The sequence below is a fragment of the Chiloscyllium plagiosum genome, chromosome 24 (assembly GCF_004010195.1).
Source record: "Chiloscyllium plagiosum isolate BGI_BamShark_2017 chromosome 24, ASM401019v2, whole genome shotgun sequence".
In the NCBI taxonomy this organism is placed as follows: Eukaryota; Metazoa; Chordata; class Chondrichthyes; order Orectolobiformes; family Hemiscylliidae; genus Chiloscyllium; species Chiloscyllium plagiosum.
Window position 1 is genome coordinate 31,229,154 of NC_057733.1, and position 24,823 is coordinate 31,253,976.

General features: G+C 39.9%; 1 protein-coding gene across 5 annotated transcripts in view; it reads left to right on the plus strand.

The window, feature by feature from the left end:
* ccdc57 (coiled-coil domain containing 57) overlaps positions 1-24,823 on the plus strand; it is a 181,832-nt gene that overhangs the window by 148,555 nt on the left and 8,454 nt on the right. For 3 of the 5 annotated variants that reach the window (XM_043714701.1, XM_043714705.1, XM_043714702.1), the window contains 6 exons: positions 1,541-1,741; positions 3,543-3,599; positions 5,431-5,659; positions 5,890-6,014; positions 6,384-6,506; positions 13,127-13,379. In XM_043714701.1, coding sequence (XP_043570636.1) covers positions 1,541-1,741; positions 3,543-3,599; positions 5,431-5,659; positions 5,890-6,014; positions 6,384-6,506; positions 13,127-13,379 — 988 coding nt within the window. Of the gene's footprint in view, positions 1-1,540; positions 1,742-3,542; positions 3,600-5,430; positions 5,660-5,889; positions 6,015-6,383; positions 6,507-13,126; positions 13,380-20,784; positions 20,981-24,823 lie in introns of all 5 variants that reach the window. The other 2 variants (XR_006315235.1, XM_043714704.1) reach the window with 2 other exon arrangements.

Sequence of the window (24,823 nt, forward strand, 5' to 3'; positions counted from 1 at the left end):
GCTATTATTCATAGGTGAGTCTTGACGAATATTGTTTGGCTATTGAACTGCAGGAGCATTACATCTGCATTTTATTTGATTCAATGATATGCATTCCCAACAGGATCACTAATTAATTTCTCCTCTAATCCAGAGGACACTGCTACCAAGTAGTGCAGTCTAGCTAAAATAATCTTGTTTGGATACAGACCAGAGATTGAATATGGAAATTTTCTGGGCTGTAAGAGATCGTTATGCACTGCTTAAATTTTCAGAGTCTTTGTGGGAAATATGATGTGTGTTCTATCACAGTCCTAGAGTTAAGATTACATAAATTACTCTTGCTTGTTTTCATGGGTGTTAATCACTTTACGCACTAAAAATTGACAACAGTTTCTGTAAGCATGTAGCCCCACCATGAACTGAAACCTGAGTGTTGCACTCTTTAAAATTTTGTGCGTGTAGATCAGTTTTAATAATTGATTCCTAGAGAATACTGAATGTCATCTGAATCTTTAATGAGTTTAGAAAATGAAAATTATCGCCAGGGCATTGTACTTACTTCAGGCTAAACTACAGCTGCCACTACTCCATGTCAGAAACATGTCTATTTTTGAGGTGATGGTCCTTTGATTAATATGAGACGGGGCTTCCATCTATCTCCAGGAGGAAGCCTTGCCTCATAGAGCTGCTGGAAATGGGAAGCCAGTTGCTCTGCACATTGGCACCACCAACTGGAATAGTGGCCACGGCCCATGCTCCAGATCAGGTCGGTCATAAGGACAGTGTTCTGTAATAGATCTGGACATGCAGATGGAACTGTCACTGGGCCCAGACTGATAGGGCCCAGCAAGGAGAGGTTGCGGACTTGTTGAACATGGCAGAAGATGACAAGAGTGCATGTAGGAACAAACAGCTGTTGAGTAGAACTTCTATTTGCCATCGGGTACGCAGAAAGAAGCAACCACATCCCTTCAACTAGTCAGTAGCCCTGAGGTTAAACCAGCCTTCATGCACATTGAACACTGGACTCTCCCACAGCCCATTAAATCTGAGGAGCAGTGGGATGAGGTCCTTAATTGGGTATTATTTGCTCATGTAATTGAGCATGTCATTTTCTTCAATGGGGCCATGGTTGGGTACCCACCCAACACAGCTGTTCTTAAAATCACAATGGGAACAGGGTTGGGTAGGTCAGCGATAGAAGGGCTTACAGCCTGAATGGCATGCTGCCCTAATTTACTGATGCACCCACCTGTTTTCCTGCACACAGCTGTCATAAAATTCAGTCAATTATGTACTGGTATAAAGCTGTAAATTGTTTTCCAGTATAATGTGTAGAATTTGAAAATATAAACTTCATGGCTTACTATGTATGCTGACAATTGTTAGCTGTTCTTCAATTATGATAAAAACCATATGCAACATAAGAAGCTTCTCACTGCCAATTCAAAATAAGATTACAAGAGAACTTTATGCTCTGATTTAACATCTATTTAAATGGGAGTTTGAAATTGACCTCTTTTACCTGGAATTCTGTAATGTTTCTGTTTCTTCACAGTTACGTCAGAAGCAGGTTGAAATTAACCAATTGCGATATGAGTTAACTAGTCAACAACAGCGAACAAGTGCAGAAATTGTGAGGTTAAATGAGCGAATTGCTGAACTAGAATTACAGTTGGTAGAAGCACACAGAGAGGCAGATGAATACTTTAAGGGGAACCTTCAACAAAATGCAGAAGCTGTGGCTTTAGGAAATGAGGTAATGAGTTAAATTCTGTCTCTAAATCCCAAAATAAACATGTTTCATTTTTGAGACCTTTTTTCCTGTTAGTACATGTTTCTAAAGCCTCTCTTCTGTCATCCAGCTCATTGTGACGGCACACACAGTTTCCATTCTTTTCTATCCAGTTGTAGTCAGAAGATTATCCACAGTGGCTCCTTCCTATTTCTCATCCACATGCTGGCTCTTGGCAACATCATGTATAAACCTAACTGCTGGTACACCTGTACAATGATGATGTGAAGCTCAGCTTCACCATTCACTCTCAACTTCTTCACTGTATCTGAATTGTCATGATCCTAGTATGTCAACCAGTTTTGAATGAGCAGAAACTTCCTCCGGTTATTTATTGAGGAGACGAAAGTAGTTGTTTTGTATTCCTGTCAAAACTTTCACTCCTTAGCTATCAACTCTGTTCAGTCCCTCTCTATCATTTTCTAAAGTTCAACCAGACCAGGTAGAGCCCTGGCATCCTATCTGGTGCTGAGCTCCTGCACGTGTATCAACCAGACTAGTTTCCTGGTCAAGAATGCTTCTGTCCATCCTCAGGTAATCCTGTATCAACTTCTGGCTCAACATATCTACCAAAACCTTTATCCGTGCATTTGGTACTTCTGGACTTGACTATTTTAATGTTTTCCTGGCTGACATTCCTTATTCCACACTCCATGAATTAGAATACATTCAAAGGATCCCAGTGCTATCTGATCTGCATTGGCCCAACATTACCACGGTTTTTTAATCCTGCTTTTTAAATCTCTCCACACCTCAACTTTCAATCCTCCAGAATTCAAGTACCTCTTTATTTCTGGCCTTTTCGTCCTGATTTTAATTACACATTAATCACCAATTGTTGGTGACCATATGTTCAGCTACTGATGTCCTAACCTCTGGGATTCCTTCCCCAAACCGCTCCACCTTCTTACTAGCCTCTTCTTTTAAGGATCTCCTTAATCAAAATGTGTTCATCTGCTGTAATGTATTCTTGTGCGGCATGGCATCAAATTTTGTTTGATGACATTCCTCTGAAGTGCCTTGGAATGTTTTACTGCATTAAAGGTGTTATATCAAATGCAAACTGTTGGCTGGGATCAAAAAACAAATGACTTCAACAGAAGAGTTATTGAAGTAATCCTTGGCTCTGCCAAAATATTCCTGAAATGTCAGCCATGAGGAGAATGAGCATTTCCTGTTTCTGAAAAAAAGTGCTTTGACTTCACTTAGTACCTGCCATAATACTGATGTAGTTTCTGACAAATGGTCCTCTCTTGTCAAATTATTAATCCTAGCTAGAAGTACTTGTGCATGTAAGATGTATCTCCTTAGCTGGAACCTAAACTACAGTACGTCTTGGTTTTTGGATTGTATGTTGTATTGAAAGTATTCTGAGGACAGGTTTTATGATACTTATGCAAAGTTAACTATTAATAATGTTGAAGTTAAAAATCACACAACGCCAGGTTATGGTCCAACAGGTTTATTTGGAAGTACTAGCTTTCTGAGTACTGCTCCTTCATAATAGCTGTGGAGCAGGATTATAAGACAGAGAATGTATAGCAAAAGATCACAGTGTCATGCAACAAACCTAAACATCTACCAACCTCTGGGTTATGGAGGAGCAGTGCTCCAAAACATTGTACTTCCAAACAAACCTGTTGGACTATAACCTGGTGTTGTGATTTTTAACTTTGTCCACCACAGTCCAATACCAGCACTTCTACATAATAATTTTGAAAGGAATGAAAAGAAAAACTTATGTCAAAATTAATCTTCTTTCCAGGTTTCCGCTCTGAAACTGGATTTGGTGAGTGGCTGTACTCCAGTTGTGGTTGAACAGGTAAATGTTTATTCACAAGGCATCTAGTTATGAATAAATCCTTTACACCTAGATTTCCCTTTGATTTGGTTTAATCTGTACACATTTTCCTTCACTGGCCTAGTTTAATGTGCTATTGCCCATGGAGAAGAATTGATGCACTGCATAATAGGTATTGACCCTGTGTATGCATTCAAACAAAACACTTCAGTGTTATTGTACATAGCCCAATTTAGAATTACAAAATCACAATGTGTGTAAGTGTAGCACATTTGAATCTTTGTTAATACGCAGAAAAAGGAGTTAAATGTTTGAAACTGTCAAAATAATTTTTCATTCAAACTTCTCCCAAAGGCCTTCAAAATCTTAAGAAATAATTGGACTTGTATTGATTTTGGATTCCAATAAACTTGACAATATCGGGGCATTATTAATCTGAATATCTAGCACACAGTGCATTTTTTTAAAATTGAAATCAGTTTGCAGGTAGATAACAAACATTCCCATATCAAATCGATGACTTGAATTTAGTTCAGTTTGAAGGAATGTGGACCTATACGTAGATCCTATGAGCCCCTTACTTGTTAAGTTTGAACTAAGTGCACTTATTTGGATTTATTTTACAATTCATTGGTTTGTTATAGACTTATATTAATGAACATGCAACATAGTAACAGAGTTAAAAGTTCCTGTTAAAAAAAACTTTTCAATATTCTTCATTGCTTCCTTCCAATATAAATGCTACAGATCCTGGGGCTACCTGTTAACTGGGCTTTCTTGCAGCAACATACAGGATTGACACATTTCTCTCTCTATGCACCACATCAAATTTAATTTATCAAATAATAGTCATACAGCACCGAAAGAGGCCTTTTTGTTAATGGAGCCTATGCTGACCACTTAAAATACCATCAATTCTTCCTACTGACTGCTCTTTCCCCATTGCCCTTCAATTTTTCCTTTCCAAGCATCAATTCTATTTTTGAAAATTACCATTGAATCTGCTTTGATCAGTAAATCTGAAAAGACCGTTGTAGCTTTATTTACCATGACCATGCTCTAATATAACATGCGTGACATACAAATAGTATGTACATACAATACATGTGCAGTATTAAAACTATGTGCATAAAAGTCTTGGCCACAAACAGGCAGTAATTCATCATGCTAAATGTTTGAAGCATTTTAACAAGTGTGAGGGGAGGTCATTGTATGTAGCTAACTTGTTTTGTAAATTGGTTACCGAATGTGATTCTTTGAATACAGACTACTATTTTTGATCTCCTATTTACGCCCTCTTTTAAACACACTGAAGTTCAGTGGTAGGTTTACGCTAACTGGTGGAGACAATGCCACCAAGAATGACAAGTTGACACTAGTTCCCTAGTGCAATCAATGAGCATCCTTTTCTAATGCAGTATAAATTGTTGCTCCATTTGAAATTTGGCATTCTTATGTCTGTCCTGAAGAATTCAGGATGAAAAGCTTCAACAGTATGTCTCTTATTTTTTTTAAGCAATACAATGGAGAGAGGCTGATAGTGCAGAAGGAAAGGTGGATTAAATTACAAAAGGGTAAATTTCATGGGTAAGACTAAAAGGAGTGCTAATGCAACAAGTAAAGAGGCAAAAGCTGTATGTCAAGGAGATGTGAATGGCAGGATCCTAATAGCTGAAAAAAGAAAGTTATATCCTTGTGCTTTGAAACATTTTAGAAGCAATTAAGTCATCAAAATTGCCAGGAACGAATCTCAGAACGACACTTAAATCTTTGTTGTTTTTATCCCATCAAATGCTTATTATGCTAGCTTCAGGAGTGAGTTGGTGATTACTCATTGGTTTCTCTTCTCCAGACTCAAGTCATCAAGGAACTTCAGTCAGAAATTCTGCAACTACGACAACAACTGGTTCACTCAAAATTGGTTAACAGTCCTTCGAAGCAGCAAAGCTCTACCGTGTCTGTTTTGCAAGGCAAACTAAAGCAGGCAGCTCGCTACATCAGTCAGCTATCCCGTGACAAACAGCAATTGATTGAGATGGGGAACCGACTCCGTGCAGAACTGGTTAGATCTAAATTAGATGGTATGTTACCAGTCATACCACTCATGGTTTTCAGGTTTAAAAGAATTGTATTTTATGCAATAGCATGTTATAAATTCAGTAAATACAGTAGAATGTCAATCTCATAGCTCAGTTCCAATTAGAGATATATATTTTCTGCACCTCGTTGCCATTTACGTCCTAAGATCATGTTTTCATTATTTTGCAGTTACTGTTAAATTCAATTATTTAACTACATCTTTCACTTGCAGTTTGTCAGCACTCTGTGGCTGTTGGCCAATCAGCTCCTCCTGCGCAGTCTCCCAGAGAGCTAGCACAGGAAGTGCAGAATCGTCTGTCCACTTTGGAGCACTTACAATACCAACTCACTACACAGGTGATGATCATCTTAGTGTATGTAATACTTCTCAAGCTCTTACTCAAAGTGCCTCTCTTAAAGTGCACTGTGCATTTTATCATAAAAATATTTTGTGTTAAATTGAATTTTCTTCTTTTCCCTTGCTTTTTAGGATAGTTTTGCCTAATCTTTAGGTTTGCTAGACACCCACAACTGATAACTGTGCAATGCAATTTCTACCAATATTGTTGGAAAGAGAAAAATTGTTTGCTGGGTACCTTTGCTTCTTCACTGTGACTAGAGTAACATTTTGATTTTGGTTTCCTTTTATATTTTGTTAATTCCATCATTAGTTCACTGCTGAACTTCTTTTTGGATTCTTAACTATGGAGTGTTGTATGATTTCAGGAGTTGCAGTATGCACAGCTGAAACAAGTTCCCATTACAGTACAGCAGTATTCATCGGAGAGTGAAAATGGCCGGAATGCCCAGGATAAGAAGACTGAAACAAAAGAACATACCAAGAATGTGGTAAGATGCTGGATGTCACAAAGCTGGTTTTCTAAAAGCTGTTCCTTTTCTTTCAGAGGGGCCAATATCAGGCCGGGCTCCAAAAAAGCTGGGTTTGGTATAGAGATGAAAGGCCTTTTTGTTTATACGTAAACAGATGAGTCTTTAGGCCAAAGCTTTTATGTTTTTTGAAGTAACCTGTATAAGTCAATGGGGTGTGGCCAGCTAGCTAGCTGAGCAGTTCAGTCCAGAACTAGTTCGGGAGTTCAGCTGTGGGCTGTGTAGAAACAGGCTGGTAGACTCTCTCTTCTTCTGCCCTTCTAACTTCGACCTGTTTCATTTTCCCTGTGTTTAATGGGTTTGGTTATCGGGACTGTTGTGTATTTTCTGAACAGCATAATTCAGTCTAGTTTGGATAGACTGAGTTCTGTAGGGGTTCTTTATTCTGTTCTTTGTGTTTCATTGTGTAATTTTGTGAATAAATTTTTGTCTGTTTTAAAACCTGGTAGTCAACCAAGCTAACTTACTCTGGGTAAATTTCACTGTACACTTACCAAAACAAATTGCAAAGTTATGGTCTGGGCTGCCTGCTTAAGAATGTTTTGAGTGGTCTGACCTAGTCCATAAAAGATTAAGGGCTCTTTGCAGGATTTTAAACAGTGAATGGTAGGTGCTAGTGTCTTTATTTTGGATGTTGGCTTGGTTGGGTAAACGAAAAGGCTTGGTTGGGTAAACGAAAGTCAGCTGAAAAGGAAGGAGATGAAGGCTGAAGGCAAGTCTAGTGAGGAAGAGAGTGGGGATGGTGGGCGAAAGGCTGATGAGAAACTGTTTAAGTATGTTCAAGCTTTGCCTACATTTGATGAGAAGGATGTGGAAGCCTTTTTCATCTCATTTGAAAAAGTGGCTAAACAAATGTAATGGCCAGCGGCAATTTGGGTTTTCTTGGACCCAAACAAAACTTGTAGGTATGGCTAGTGAGGTATTTGCACCCCTTTCAGAGGAGGTATCTGGAGAGTATAAGGAAGTGAAAAAACCCATATTAAGTGTATATGAGCTTGTACCAGATGCCTATAGACAACGTTTCAGGAATCTAAGGAGGGATCCTGGTCAAACCTGTAATGAGTTTGAAAGGATTAAACTATGTAACTTTGATGGACAGATACGAGCTTTAAAAATAGAGCAAACCTATGACACCCTTAGAGACATAATTATTTTGGAGGAATTCAATATTTAACTGCCTGTGGAAGAGCAGAGAGTTAAAACGGCAAGGTTAGCAGCTGGAGTAGCTGATGATTATGAGCTGTCCATAAAACACAGTTTGACTTCCTCAATAAATTTCAGTCCATGAGGGATAGAAATTGGAGCAAAGAGAAATCCTCACATGGAAAAGGAAAGATCGATCTCAGTGAAGATCATGAGGAGAACTTACCAAAGGGTAAAAAGGAAACCCTTGAAGGGGACAAAGAAGTTAAAAAGCTCCGGTATTTACATTGTAATAAAGTGGGTCACAAAATCTCAGTGTTGGTAGGCTAGGAGAAAGCCAGATGTAGGAAAACAGGCAAGCCTGGGAGTTTTGTTGGACTAGTAACAAAAGGCACAAGGAAAATTAGACAACTGCCTCAGAGTGTATAAGATGATCAGAGGTTGGTTAAGGAGGAAGTGCCAGATCTGCTTAAAAAATATACATGCAAGGGCAAAGTTTATTCACACAGGCAAGATGTAGCAGGCAAAAAGGTTACAATATTAAGAAATCCTCTCAGTCTGTGATGCTGAAGGATGAGGAGATATGTACTCCTGAAAGGCCTATTCGCAGAAAAGGTACTGGTAACAGGAATCCATGGTGAGACAAAAAGTGCTCAATTATGTAAAGTGAGGCTCGAGTGTCCAGAGAAGAGTGAAGAATTTGTTGTAGGAGTACTGGACAAACTCTCAACTCCAGGAATACAATTGCAATGATAGAGCTGATTCACCAGTAGGTGTGCTGCCTACTCTAGTTGAAAAGCCAGTGGAGATGCAGGTAACTGAAGAAATGAAGGATGTTTATCCAGGAATTTTCTCTGATTGTGTGGTCACAAGATCATCAAGGCACAAGCTGGAGCAGGAGAGATCAAAGGACACAGATAAGGAAGCTGATATAGCTTTATCAGGGACTTTTGTTCATCAGGTAAGTGGGACAGATCAGGAGCAAATAGGTAAACATGCAAGTATGTTTTAGCTCTGCTAAGCTTATTGGGTTACAGCAGAAAGATGAGAACTTAAAGTAGTTATATCAAGGGGTGGCACAGTGGCTCAGTGGTTAGCACTGCTGCCTCACAGCACCAGGGACCAAGGTTCGATTCCATCCTCAGGCGACTGTCTGTGTGGAGTTTGCACATTCTCCCCGTGTCTGCGTGGGTTTCCTCCGGGTGCTCCAGTTTCCTCCCACAGTCCAAAGATGTGCAGGTTAGGTGAATTGGCCATGCTAAATTGCCCATAGTGTTAGGTGAAGGGGTAAATGTAGGGGAATGGGTCTGGGTGGGTTACTCTTCAGAGGGTCGGTGTGGAGTTGTTGGGCCGAAGGGCCTGTTTCCACACTGTAAGTAGTCTAATCTAATCTAATCTAATCTAAATTGCCCATAGGTTTGGGTGCATTAGTCAGAGGGAACTGGGTCTAGGTGGGTTACTCTTCAGAGGGTCGGTGTGAACTTGTTGGGCCGAAGGGCCTGTATACTGTAGGTAATCTAATCTAATCTAAAAGGCATATACAGAGAAGGAGAGTGAATGCATCCCTGTGTGTAATTACTTAACAAATGATGTCTTAATGAGGAAATGGAGAACATCACACATTCAAGCAGATGAGAAATGGGCAGAAGTTCATCAAATTATTTTTCCAGTAGTGTATAGAAAGAAGTGGTGCATGAGCTATCACTTGGAGGTCATTTAGAGATGAGGAAAACACAGACTAAAATACAAAGACATATTTACTGGCCTGGACTACACAAGGATCTAGTTGAATTTTGCCAGATATGTCATACATATCAGCTAATTGGAAAACCACAGGCAGTAATAAAACCTGCACCTTTAATACCTATTCCAACCCTTCACAGAGTCTTGATTGATTGTGTAGGTCCCCTATCTCGAACAAAAAGTGGGAATAAGTATATATTAACAATAATGGATATATCAACTAGATTTCCAGAGGAAATCCCATTATGAAATATCACAGCTAAAAGGGTTGTAGAAGAATTAATCAAGTTTTTACTAGATATGGACTACAATAGATATCCAGACAGATCAAGGATCAAACTTCACATCCAAACTATTCAAGGAGGTGATGGATAACTTGGGAATAAAGCAATTCAAATCTACTCTAGGGAGTGCTAGAAAGATGGCATCAAACACTAAAGACCATGTTAAGAGCTTTGGTCAGGACAGATGATTAGAATAAGGGAGTTCTGTTTGTGCTTTTTGCAATCAAAGATGCACCGAATGAATCAACCAGATTCAGTTCATTTGAATTAATTGTTGGGCATGAAGTAAGTGGACTGTTAAAATTGATTAAGGAGGAATTAATAAGTCAGAATTCAGAGACCAGCCATTTGGACTATGTGTCAAATTGTAGAGAACGATTAAATTGAGCTAGAGAATTGGCTAAACAGCATTCAAAAGTATCACAGCAGCCAATGAAATAGGAAGCCGATAAGAAATAAAAAATTTGCACATTTACATTTGGGGATAAGGTATTAATTTTACTTCCAGTAACAGGTGAACCTTTAAAAGCCAGGTGTAGTGGACTGTATCAAATCAAGAGGAAATTGAGTGAGGTGAACTACTTGATAAGGACTCCAGACAGGAAGAAATCTCACCGAGTGTGTCATGTGAGTATGCCCAAAAGGTATTTTGACAGGGAAGGAAGGCAAGAGGAGAAGGTGTTACAGCACAGATGGAAGAACCAAGTCTGCGTGGGTTTCCTCCAGATGCTCCGGTTTCCTCCCACAATCTAAAGATGTGCAGGTCAGGCAAATTGGCCACGCTAAATTGCTCATAGTGTAAGGTACATTAGTCAGGGATAAATTTAGATTAGGGCAATGGGTCTGGGTGGGTTACCGTTCAGAGGGGCAGTGTGGACTTTTTGGGCCGAAGGGCCTGTCTCCATACTGTAGAGAATCTAATTATGTGACATTGTTCACCTGTTACCATAGAGACAACATATCATCCTGGATTCACACCTGTGGACAGAAATTCCTGAATGTTTGTCTAATTATCAAATTTCCTGTAACCTATTCTCTTTCAGCCTTCATGCCTTGTGTACAGCTGAGCACTCCCCAGATAAAGGTGAAGACTGCACTCTGGGGATTCTAACAATGTGTATCAAACAATTTTTTTTCAAACTGCCTGTTGATCATCTATTCCTTTTCTCCTTACATATTCTTAAATTGTAGGATGACCATTTTACCTATAAACATGTGTTCAGAAAGCTCTCACCTCAACCACAATGACACTAACGGCTGCTTGATCTCTGAAACAGAGAGCTTATGTCACTGCAGGTGCACATGTGGTTATCTAGGACACAGGAAATTCCCATATGGAACAGGATGTGCACTGAATCTGCCAGGCTATGTTAGACAATATTTACTTCCTGTAAAGAGTCACCCGCCATCCAGTTCTCGTCTTCTATTGTCACATATAGGGAGGTTATTTGAAATCCTTAATAAAAAAATTGAAATTTTTAGTATGCCAACTCTTTAGACTAACTTGCTAACTTTGGAGAAAGGGAGACAAAGATACAGTACTCACCTGCAAATCAAATCACAGCCTCCCTGTAAAATCATAGTTTACAATTCCAACCCCCTGCCCAAGCTTGGTAATCCTGAGAATTGCCATGACGTACAAAATGGGTTCATATTATTTTGGAATTACAAAAGATAGAGTACAGTAAATCTGAAACAGTACTTCACTTCACCAATGATAAACATCATAGCACATACATTCAAACTACAATAATTGGTCAAATTTAGGACTAATTTCAGTGTAATTCTGCACATGTAAAGTATGTTGATACATGGAGTGGATTTCCTTACTGTTAGTGCAAGGGAAATCTCTCCAAATATTTTAAAAAGCAATAGACTCCTTTGGAAGTGCAAGTTAAATTGAATTTCCTCATCCATATCCATTTTGTGCTGCTGTTTTGCCTACATCTAGAACATCATTACCATATTAGCCAATAGATGGCATCATACATCAACCTCATTCCAGGAAACTCACCTCTTGAAACACCAGGGGTCCCTGGAATCCACTGATGCTCTTTATGACTGTCATTTTTGTGGGATGCCTCTCACACCAATAGGTTTTTGTTGGTAGTTTGAATGCAACATGCACGGTTGTCTGAATATTTACATCGGTTGTTAGAAGATTATGCATCACATGCACAGCTAGTGAGTAGGACACATCGCTGGTAATGTGAAGGTGAAGAATTACCCTTCAGTGTCACATGAGACTTTTATTCTAAACATTCTGCGTGGTTGAGACCAGAGGTTCGCCAAGTGAGGAAATCCATGGCTGATCTCCCTCAGGGATCTTGCCATCCTGCTCTGCTAAATAATACTTTTGACATTATTGTTCAGTCTGTTTTAACTTTTCTGATCTATAAAGTAACAAAACATAAAGTCTGGTATAATTTCTCCACAATATGGAATGGCCTCCTTCTGTGCTCCATTATTTTACATGCCCTGCCTCAGTGCTCAACCTCACACCAGCACCCATCCTGTCACTGTTGAAAGTTAGCTAGTATCAGTGTCCGTTTGATTCAGGACTGGAAAATATACTGATAATTATGTGGATATTGGGTTGGAGAAGATTTAGCTCAATTGTGGTTACCACCATGCCTTTCCACGAATGAATATCAAGACTCATGCATAAAAGAATGGATACTTCAATGAAATAAGAATAACATCCAACACTCATCAAGCTGCAAGCAACCCAGTCAGAAGTCAAAATCTTCAAGAGAAGAGGGAGGAGGAAGGGGAATAATTGGCAGATAGAAAAAGAAAAAATTGCAAATCTGTGCATGTCTGTTAGAAGCAATTCTTGCATTCTGGCAAGTGACTATTTTTGTTAGGTATTTCTGTTGTGTGATCTGAAAGCTAACTTGTACAGGAAAGATAATATTTAAAAGATTGATAGCTCACCGAGTTTATCCAAAAAGTAGCTGAGCCAAACATACCAGTAAAGTATCATGTTCAGTGTCAAATGTGATGCGTTAATTGATCTTTAATTAATGTAAGAGTAGGAGCTACACAATTAGCATCATCAATCCTGGTTTATGAACTTGAGAAGGATAAAAGTGAATGATCCCCGTCACTGATTATTATTATTATTCTGCTGGAAATACACAACTGTGGACATAGATGTGGACAAAATTAAGCATGCTTTTGGTATTCCAATGATCCATTAGCCAATCAGAACTTAATGAGAAGGATGACAAATAATACTCATTTGTGGCTATTGTTGCTGGTAGAATTATACTCGAGCAAAAAGATGATATCTTCAACAGAAAGAAAGAGAGTTGATTAAAATGTATAAATGACTAACAAAAACATGTGTGGTTAATTCTGTCAACTAAACCTGCATTGTATGTTTCTTTATTCTGCTCTGATTTTCAGAATCCAGCTGTACCATCAACAGGAAAAACTGTGAACGGCAAAACAAATGAAACCGTCATCTCAGTGACTAGCCAGTCACATCTACTTGTACCAGAACCAAGTCAGTCACAACCAATGATGCATGGTCCATCCAGCCCATTGGAACTAATAATGTCATCATATGGAGCTAACAGTTCTATTCAAGATATTTGGCAGATGCTGGAGGGAGGATCCAGCCCTTCCATATCTACTCCGCAGAACAACAGTGAACCAGGTAATGGTGGGATGGGAGGAATGAGGAAAAGTGCAGAGCATTTGTTTTATTTGCTTAATGAGGAAAATGGAGTAGGACAAAGGAGATTCCATAGGGAGGTGGTTGCAAAGGGAAGAAGGATTCCCCAATGGAGCTTTACCCATACAAGATCTTCAAGAAACATTTATTTTCCTTCAGCCTGAGCCAGCTTATAGGTTGGACACCATCTGCATTTTACGAAGGAGTTGTTCACAGAAATTTCTTGCGACCAGAAGTACAGTTACAAAGCAGGGCAAGGACAATGTGAAAGTGCCATGGCTCTGACTTTCATTGCATTGGGATCCTTCCAGACCAGAACAGATGTCATCTCCAAATTCACAATACATTACGACACAAGTGGGGGGGCACTGGTGTACTTTGTCAGGAGAGCAGAATCCATGCAGCAAGCAGAAAGTACAAGTGGTTTTACAAGGTTAATTGCTTTCCTTCTGGTGGAAACCATTGAATGTACCTTTATGGGCATTGTAGCTAAATGTTAAAAGTTACCATAAGTGTACAGGGTCCCATTTGCAGAATTTGAGCTTATTATGTGACTGTATTCAACATAATATGCTGGTGGGTGCCCCCACGTCTTAACAGCGTCATTCTTGCATTCATGGGGAGGTGATGGCCAGGGAAGGTGACTAGTAATCTAGATTCCCAGGTAATGTTTGGGGGAACAACGTTCAAATCACACCACAGAAGATAGTGGAATTTCAATTGCCCAAAAAAATCTGGAATTGAAAAGTCCAATGACGACCAAGCTGGCCATTGCAGAAAAACCCATTTGGTTTACTCATGTCCTTGAGGAAAGAAAATTGCTGTCCATGCCCAGTCTAAGCTATATGTGACTACAGACCTACAGCAATATAGTTTTCTCTTAACTGCCCTCTGAAATTAATTGTCCTCAGCTGCTAGAAAGAAAAGACCACCTGATGTCAACTAAGGTACTGGAAACGACAGTGGCAAACACAGCAGTGTTGACCTCATTAGAACCTTAGCTCCTTAATATCAAGGTCACATTTGACCAAGTGTTGCATCAAGGATGTCCAACAAAACTGAAGTCAGTGGGAATCCAGAGGTAAACTCTCTGCTGATTGGAGACACACCTGAAATTCAGTGATGTTACCAACACTGAATTCCCCCATGATCAATATTCCATGGGTTACCATTGACCAGAAATTAAACTGGACTAGTCATATGAATACTTTGGCTACATGAGCAGATCAGAGGTTAGAAATAATAGCTCACTTCCTGACTGTTGAGAACCTGTCCCCTGTCCACAAGACATAAACTAAGGAGTGTAATGGTATATTCCCCATTTGCCTGGGTGAGCACAGCTCCAACAATACTGGAGAAACTTGATACCATATAGAAGAAAGCAGCCTGCTTGATCGGCATAACCACAAACATTCTGTCCTTTTATCACTGATGCTTGTAACAGCAGTTTACATAATCTACCAATATGCACCATAGAAATTGGTTAATACTGCTGCCTTACAGGGCCAGGGACCCAGGTTCAATCCCACCATCAGGTGACGGTCTGTGTGGAGTTTTCATTTTCTTCCCATGCTTGTGTGGATTTCTTCCAGGTGCTCTGGTTTCCTTCCACCATCCAAAGATGTACAGGTTAGGTGGATTATGCAGACTAAATTGCCCAGTAGTGTCTAGGAATGTGTAGGTTAGGTGGACTTATCATGGGAAATGCAGGGTTGCAGGAATAGGATGGGATGCTATTTAGAGCATTGGTGTGAACTCGATGGGCCCAATGACTTGCTTCCATACCGTAGAGATTCTATGATTCTGAATTCACCAACACTCCAAGACAGCACCTTCCAAACCCATGTTAATCTAGAAGAACATGGGCAGCAGATACATGAGAACACCCACTACCCTCCAAACCACCTGCCATCCTGATTTGGAAATATATTGTCATCCCTTCATTATCACTGGGTCAAAACCCTGGAACTGCCTTTTTAACGGCTGTAATCTACACCAATGGACTGCAGCAATTCAAGATGCAGGTCATCACCACTTTCTCATGGTCAGCTAGGGATGGGCAATAAATGCTGGCCATCCAGGAACACTCAAATCTTGTAAGTGATTCTTTACTTTTAAAAGAAAGTTGAGAACAATGCTTCATTCCCTCCAATGCTTGTGCACCCTATTGGATGAGAGGGTGCCTGCTGCATGACTAGGGCGATCCATAACATCTAGCTCTTGACTCTGGTGTACATGTGCACAACACATAGCCAGCATGTGTTTAAAGAGAGCCGTGCTACTACATGAAGCATCATAATGCAAGCTATTAGGTACTTCAGTTCTTCTACTGCTTGAACTGCAGGAGCATACTGGAGTCTGTGTCCCAGTTCTTCATGATCTGCTGTATGCAGCACAATCTAGCCATCATTAGGACACAGCAGTTTCCAACAGGGATAAGGCAAGCAAGCTCGAGAGCAAGAGAAAAAGCACGAGAAACGGAAGAGGCAATCAACACATTCCCTTTCTGACCATACTATTCATGATTACCTCAATTCCATTTCGCTGAACAGCAGTCAAATCTCTAATGTATAACAATCACACACCATGCCCCTTACCTTCCCATTTCTTACTTCCTGTCTCTATGCCCTCTTGGGCACAATAGTGAAATAAACAACACCTGAAGACCACCATTTCAATGATCCAAACAGTATTTCATACAAAAATCATTTCATCACCATTTTGCATTCTCCTGCAGTCATTCTTGTGGGTTTCTTTGCGTGTTCCGGTACTGCTTCATTGACCACAGCAAAGCTATTGAAAAGTTGACAGTTTTCAATGGAGGAGTCTACAGATATCCTTGTGTGATGTTCTTGCATCGCTCCACACCTTGTATGTCCGACTTCAGATGGCATCACTTCAGCCATGGGCAGAAGCAGTGTGCGCTGGCTGGTTGACCGACAGACAACAGCAAAATCACTGACAAAATGGCTATATTGGGAGGATGGATGCAGTCATCCTGAGAGAATACAGTGGTTTATGCTCCAATGAAATGTTGCCAGTCCTGAGGAACTGCATGTCAGTAATCTAGCCACATGTGGGACAACAGATTGATGAACCACTGCAAGAGCTTGCTTGCTCCATTGAGCATTGATATCCATAGCAATCTGAGCCTACATTGTAACAAGGTTCCTGGCATCACAGAGTTCCCACTACATCTGCTAGGTGTTGACTGCCTTCTGTTTGTGCTGCAATGGACTCATGTCAATCTTCAGACACTGCATTATTATCAGTTCTGAAGTTTGTTTTATTGATTTTGCCACTGTTTCTATGATGCAAAGGATGTGTTTCAAACTTTACATCAATCCTGAGACAGAAGTCTGAATTGTCCTTAAACACATCCACAAGCTTCTGGCAAGCCTGCCAAATCAACAAAAACATGGAATATTCAACATGCCTTTGTGCTAGGAAATCATATCTTACTAACTTGATTGTGTTTTTTGAATAAGTGACAAAGAAGATAGAAGGCAGAGCAGTTGACATTGTCTATATGAATTTCAGCAAGGCATTCCACAAGCTTCCATGAGGGGCATGGTAGACTGATTAGCAAAGTTAGATCACATGGAATCCAGGGAGAGCTAACTATTTGGATACAAAATTGACTTGAAAATAGGAGGTGGTGGAGGATTGTTTTTCAGACTGGAGGCCTCTGATCAGTGGTGTGCAGCAAGGATCTACTGCTTTTTATCATTTGTATAAATGATTTGGATGTGAATATAGGAGGAATGGTTAGTAAGTTTGCAGATGACACCAAAATTGATGGTAGTGGACAGTGAAGAAGGTTATCTGAGTACAACAGGACCTTGGTCAGATGGGTAGATGGGCCATAGAGTAGCAGATAGAGTTTACTTTAGATAAATGTGAGGTAATACATTTTAGAAAGGCAAATCAGGGCAGCATGTATAACTTAATTAGGGAGTGTTGCTGAACAAAGGGACCTTGGAATGCACGTTCATAGTTCCTTGAAAGTGGAGTCATAGGTAAACATGGTAGTGAAGAAGGTATTTGGTACGCTTGCCTTTATTGGTCAGCGCACTGAGCATAGGAGTTGGGAGGTCACGTTACAACTGTACAGGACATTGGTTAGGCCATATTTGGAATATTGCATTCAATTCTGGTCTCCCAAGGGTTAGAGGGACTATAGGGAGAGGCTGAATAGTCTTGGGGCTATTTTCCCTGGAGCTTCAGAGGCTGAGGGGTGACCTTATTCAAGTTTATAAAGTCATGAGGGGCATGGATAGGATGAATAGCCATGGTCAGTTGCTCAGGGTCAGAAAGTCCAAAACTAGGGAGCATAGTTTTAAGGTGAAAGGGGAAAGATACAAAAAGGACCTAAGGAGCAACGTTTTCATGCAGAGGCTGATGTGTTTATGGAATGAGTTGACAAATGAAGCGAGGAGGCTGGTACAATTACAACATTTAAAAGACACCTGGATGGGTATATGAATAGGAAGGGTTGAGAAGGATATGCACCAAACGTTGGGAAATGGGACGAGATTAATTTAGATGTCTGGTCGGCATGGATAAGGTTGGCCCAAAGGGGTCTGTTTCTGTGCTGTATGACTCTGACTCTATGACTCTATTTCATCAAATAGCATTGGGCATGCACAATCAAAATCCTTATCTGAGATCTCAGAAATAAGGACTAAACTCACTTTGTGAAAAATTAACATCTGTGCTAACCTTTCCCTCTGTCCTTGCTGTGGGCATTTGTATTGGTGCCTCAACATGTGCTACCCTGTAAAATATACTTAGGCCATTATCAAAGCTAGTGGTTGCAAGTGTGAATTCAAGTGACCATGCTTCTTCTTCATCAACATCCTGCTATTCAAGGATTTTATTTTCAAATCATAGAATCCCTACAGTATGGAAGCAGGCTATTGGACCATTGAGTCCACACCGACTCTCCAAACAGAATCCCACCCAGACCCCTCCTAGACCCCCCCTTGTAACTCTGTATTTCCCATGGCCAATCCACCTAATCTGCATACCTTTGGACTGTGGGATGAAACTGGAATACCCAGAGGAAACTCATGCAAGCATGGGGATAATGTGCAAATTCCACACAGACAGTCGCCGAAGGATGGAATTGAATTTCGATCCCTGGCATTGTGAGGCAGCAGTACTAACCACTGAACCACCACACCATCCATAAGAGTGCAGTTTGGTGGCAGTTTTTGAGGATGTAAAAAGGGAAAAGCGTGTGAATATGGTTGCCATGAGGAAAGACCTAGAATGCAAGAGGCACGTACTTACACCATCTGCAGATTTTTTTTTAACATTAGATTAGATTACTTACAGTGTGGAAACAGGCCCTTCGGCCCAACAAGTCCACACCGACCTGCCGAAGCACAACCAACCCAGACCCATTCCCTTCAATTTCACCCCTTCAACAAACACTACAGGCAATTTAGCGTGGCCAATTCAACTAACATGCACATTTTTGGACTGTGGGAGGAAACCGGAGCACCCGGAGGAAACCCACGCAGACACTGGGAAAATGTGCAAACTCCACACAGTCAGTCGCCTGAGGCAGGAATTGAACCCGGGTCTCTGGCACTGTGAGGCAACAGTGCTAACCACTATGCCACCGTGCTGCCACTGTGCCCAGATTTTGTACCTACAAATTGTGGGATGAAAGAAAGTAATGATGTGAGAAAATGGATTAGATGCAAACATACTGTAAGCTTCTCTGGCTACATTTTCATTTCTGGCCACAAACTCTGGCCAGGAGAGGACAGGCACATCTGTATGTCCTCACTTACAATCTCCTCTATGCAGGTGAGGATATAAGGATGTGCCTGTCCTCTGCTGGTTCGGTGCTGCTAGTTCCATTTATACGCTACTCTATACTCTGAGGGAGTGTTAAGCGAGTTCACTAAGTGATTTCAATGCTTTTGAGTCCTTATCATAATTTGCAGTGTGTGCAAGTGGTGAGATGTCACTTTGAGTCTTACAGCACTATGAAGTGCGAGAGGGTGAGATGAGGGTAGAAGGTGAGAAGTGAGTTAAGCTTGACTATTTGTTTATAGGTGAGTGAAGTGTGTGCTGTGAATGCAGTAGCATTTAAAGACAATGGTTCATGTGTTAGTCCAGTGTAGTTGATACATTCACTGACCTTGACCACAAATGTGAAATCATTAACCTTCTTCCCATGCTGCATCCAGGTTCTTGGGATAACCCATTTCCATTGACAGAGACATCTATCTGATATCACTGCCCCCTCGATGTCTGTCTGGAAAGCCTTCTGGACCCATAGGGGTAGAGGACTTCTCTCTCTATAGTCCATCACGTGCTCCATGATCTCTCATGCCGTATCAGAGAATCTTGGGGTGTGCTGGCTGCCCTGTTGTGCCATTTCTATTATTCTTGCGAAGACACTTTTACGAAGAACAAAAATTGCAGGAATGAACCTGCAAATTAAGTGATGCTAACCTTGCCTAAGTTTGGGTGCTCTTCTAAGATGTGCACCTACTTCGCAACATCAATAGTGCTGGGGTGTGTGTTGCTGTCATTTAAGTTAGGCAGTTTAACACTCACTATCTCCATGCTTCACAATGAAAGGCAAGGCTCAATTATGCATCACAATTCCTTTGTTTTCTGGTCTTATCTCATTTTTGGTCCCTCACACAAGAAGAGTACTATAAGACATCTAGTACAATAGACTAGCATGTAGCCTAACAACAATCCGTACCTTAAGATCAGATGTAGAAGCAATCACGCCAGTAGAATGTTTCAACACATTTGTCCTTCATTTTAGCAACATTCAGCTAACACTGAAATTCCATCTACTACTTACCTAATATTTGATTTTGCAAATCTAACAGCAATCAATCTGTTGACATTGCTTTCAGGAGATCAATAAAGTTGTTGTACCAATGGACATTGACTACGATTTATTTGATTAAACCAATGAAGAAATCTTGGTCCCATCAGATTACAGTTCTTATGAGGTGTGAACATTGTTATTTTGGCTTTTGCTGTCCAGCCACCATCTATCTATGTGCAATGTCTGAGTGATTTTGCTGAGCTAAGCTGGAGAACCATTCAGCATCTTGGTAATACTTATAACTGCTCTAAAAACAATTCAATTTTTGGTGAAACTTGTTTCTTTTCTACTAGAAAGCACTAGATTCCAAGAAGGGGGAGCAGTGCAAAGAAGACTCTATATCTTCTACAGGAATGTCTTCTACCCCTCATTCGAGGGGTAGGAACTAAATTTAAGAATGAGGTCTGCCTTTTGAGACATGAAGATAACTAATTTCTGTCAGAGGGTCAATAGAAATGCTCTTCCATGAAAAGCAATGGAAGCTGGGTCTTCTAATTTATTCAAGGTTATGTTTGTTAGATTTTCAGTAGAGAAGAGATGAATAAATCATTGGCGGGGTGGCAGACAGGAAAATGGAATTGAGACCACATTAAACGAGCAATGATTATAATGAATGACAGAACAAAGCTCAAAGAACTGAGTGACCTGCTCCTGCTCCTGAGTACAATCTTGTTATCAAGTACTTGCTGGGATTTGTGCTCTACCAAATCCCAAGGTAAGAAAATTCCTGCAATCCATAACCTTAATGATAAAAAGGAAAATCACTAATTTAGAATGCAAATTATTAAGAAAGATTATTGGCAAGAAAGATTAATACAGAACATTCCATTTATCAAGGCAAGATGCAGTATGTAAGTTCAATGCATGTTGGTCTTTCTTTCTGTGGTGTGTGCTGTTTTTGCTTCCTAGAAACTGGTGGCTGAATCAATGTTCTTCAACATTTTAACTTAGTCAACTTAATTCAAATGCAATTACAAATCTTGTAGCAACTGTTAAGACTTCAAATCGAATTTTACAATCTACCTTAACTGCTATATTTGTATTTAATGACACTGTGTCTCCTTCCCCACGCCCCATTTCTTCCTGCCCCTCCGCACTTTCATAATATTGGATTCTTATCCTTTTTAAAAACAGAAAATCTCAAACCTTTTACAATTACTTCAGTCACTTTTGGGTTTTTACAGCAACCACCAACCTATGACAATTACCCGTTAGCAGACAATGTCCTACACAAGTGCTAACTTCTTAGCAATTGCTCTTCTGCTAATTTCTAATTTTATTTCCTGCCACAAGCCACTTTAGCAAGTGTCTTCTGACAAAATGATGTCCCTGTCCAGAACAAAAACATCAGGCAAATATCACCTTTTATACCATTTTTTTGGGCTGTGTCTCCTAACACCTGCAAAATATCCGCATTGCACATAAAGTTCTGCACACGAACACTTTGTGAAATGCTTTTCCAGTAAAAACGTGACATCACCCAAATAGGCATAATAAATATGAACAAACAGGACAGAATGTTGATGGCAAGGGCACTCGATATACACATTTTGTCGATGCACACAAAGAGCGTTTTGAGGGTGTCAGCAGATATTGTCATTTCTTTCACAGGCAGTTTTTCCAATATTTAGCTCCAATATTCAAGAGCTCAACTCCATTCAGGGACAAAGCAGCCCACTTAATTCACATTGCAAAAACAATATCCCAGACTATTTGACTTCAGAGGACATCACAGCTGAGCCTTTTCTATTCTCAGAATGATAGGCACACACATGCTTTCCAGCAAGTCATCTGATCGTGCCCAAGAGCAGGAAACGTAGCTCAGATTGCTTGAGAAACCCAACAGATTTCATGGCTGCGATTAGCTCAGTATTGAATTGGACCTGAACTTGCCTTTGTCTATAATAGTTCGCTATTGCACAGAGTGGTGTTTACTGACTCAGCCATTCATGTGACCCTTCTGAATTTCAAGGAAAAGATTTGCAACAAAATTGCAGCTTTAGTCCTGGGATTGTATTGAACTTTACTTTGTTGCATATTTTAAGTCAGACAAACTTGTTTGTTTTAAGTCTACTGAGTCCTTTTATCTTAGGAACAGTTTGATTGCACACCACTGTCTGTTGGCTAGGTGGAAAGGTTATCTGTTTTGGAAACTTTGTGAAATAATTATGACACTTTAGAGTACGCCTACATCAGGCAACTAACTGCTATCTATCAGCAGACAACTTGACCAAATCAATGATTAACCAATAATGTAAGATTAACAGAAAGAAGTAGTTCTGAACATGGGGTGACCATAATTCAGAGTATCCTAACTTGTACTGGTGGATTTCACAACCAAGTTCAGACAGAAATAGGAGCAGGATTAACTCATTCAGCCCCCTCAAGCCTGACCCACCATTCAATGAGATCTTGGCTGATCTGCCCCAAGCTTCAACTTTTTTATGCCAGTTCTTCATAGTCCCTAATTCCCCGCTATGTCAAAAATTCTATTTACTCTCTAAATATTTAGAGTGATCCAACATCCATAACTCTTTGGAGTACAGAATTCCAGATATTCACTAACTCTTAAGAAAAGGAATTCCTTTGCATCTCAGTTTTAAATGAGTATTTCCTTATTCAGTAACTATGCCCCTAGTTCGAGATTCCTCATTGGTGGAAACATCATCTCAACATCAACCACCTTAAGCTCCCTCAGAATCTGGTATATTTCAATAAGATCACCCATCATTCTTCTACAATCTATATATCATAACCTGTTTAGCTGTTCTTAATAAGTCATCCCCTTCATTCCAGGAATCAGCCTAGTGAATCTTGTTTGAACTGCCTCCAAGACAGTATATCTTTTCTCAAATTTAGGGATGAAAACTGTACACATTACAGAAGGTGCAGCCTCACCGCACCTTGTACAGTTAGAACAAGACTCCTCTGTTTTTAAACTCCAACTCCCTAGAAATAAAGGCCGAAGTTCCACTTACCTTCTTTCTTACTTGCTGTACCTGCATGCTAACTTTGTTTTTCAAGCTCAAGAACATCCAGATCCCGCTGTCCTTATGTCTGGAGTCTCTCTCAATTTAAATAATAGTCTGCTTTTTGATTCTTCCAAAATGAATGGCCTTGCACTTGTGACGTGAAACTCCAGTGTCAAAGTTTTGCCCGCTCACTCAATATACCTGTATCCCCTTGGAGATTCATTATGTCCTCATCACAACATGCCCTCCCACCTATCAGCAAATTTGGATATATTGTCCTCTGCTATCGTCTTCAAATCATTAATATATTTAGAAGATAATTGAGGCCAGAGAACTGCTTCTTGTTGCACTCCACTTGTATCACTTTCAAGTCTGAAAAAGACTCATTAATTTTGACTCTCTGTCTTTGTATTAACCTGCTCTTAGTCCATGTTAATACATGTACCCAATATCGTGACAGGTGAGAATTCTATCACTTATGAAATGTGACATTGCAAATTCAAAACAAGCATAAATGTAAACTGCAACTTCCCAACAAGCTTTTCTAATCTGAAATAAATTAAATGCAGTATAAAGTTCAATATAAACAGAATGCTCCAATATATTTCATATTCTGTCTTGTGGAAACACTGTAACCTGTAACAGTACTATACGAGAAAAAGCATGATTTTCAGAAACTTTTTTTTTGTCTTTTAATGTGTCGAAGTTCTGTACCATTTCCACTCAATGGCTTAAAATCTGCATACATAATTTCTAGAAGTACCAGAGACACATTATTTCTGCATATTGTATTTTCAATTTTTGTAACCACGGGCAAGGCAAGAAAGTATTTTGAATAATAGAACTTCTGCTACAAAAGTTTGATAATTGCTTAATAGAACAGAACTTAAACATTGCTAAAATGAGACACAAGGTCAAACCTTTTTGTCTTGTACTTATGAGAAATAAGAAACCAGACTTGGAAAGGGAATACTAATTTATTCAGCATGAGAAGAGGGTGCTGATTGTTTGGACCATTGTTGGCATGGAAATGCAGCAGGAACAATAAAGACCTTAAGATATAGAAGTAGAAATGGGCCATTCAGCCCACTGTGTTTGCTCTGTTCTGTTTTCAATGAGATCACTGGTCCTGACTTTTCCACTTTCCTGACTTTTCCCCATAGCCCTTGATTCCCTAACTGATTACAAATCTGTCTACCTTGACATTGAATGTAATTAATAACCCAACCTTGACAGCCCTCTGTGTTAAAGAATTCCACAGATTTCACTATCCTCAAAAAGGAAATGCTTCCTCATCTCTGTCTTAAATATGTGGTCCATTATTCTGAGACTATACCCTCTGGTCTTGAACTATCACACAAGGGGAAGCAGCCTTTTCACATCTACCCTGTTAATTTCCCTGAGAATCTTGTATGTTTCAATAATCTTTTAAATTCCAATGTACAGGCCCAACCTCGTGAACTTTTTGTTATCAATAAGGTTCTGAATGGTAGACTGGTTAGTAAAGTTAGATAACATGGAATACAGGGACAACTAGCCATTTGGATATATAACTGGCTCGAAGTTAGGAGACAGAAGGTGGTGGT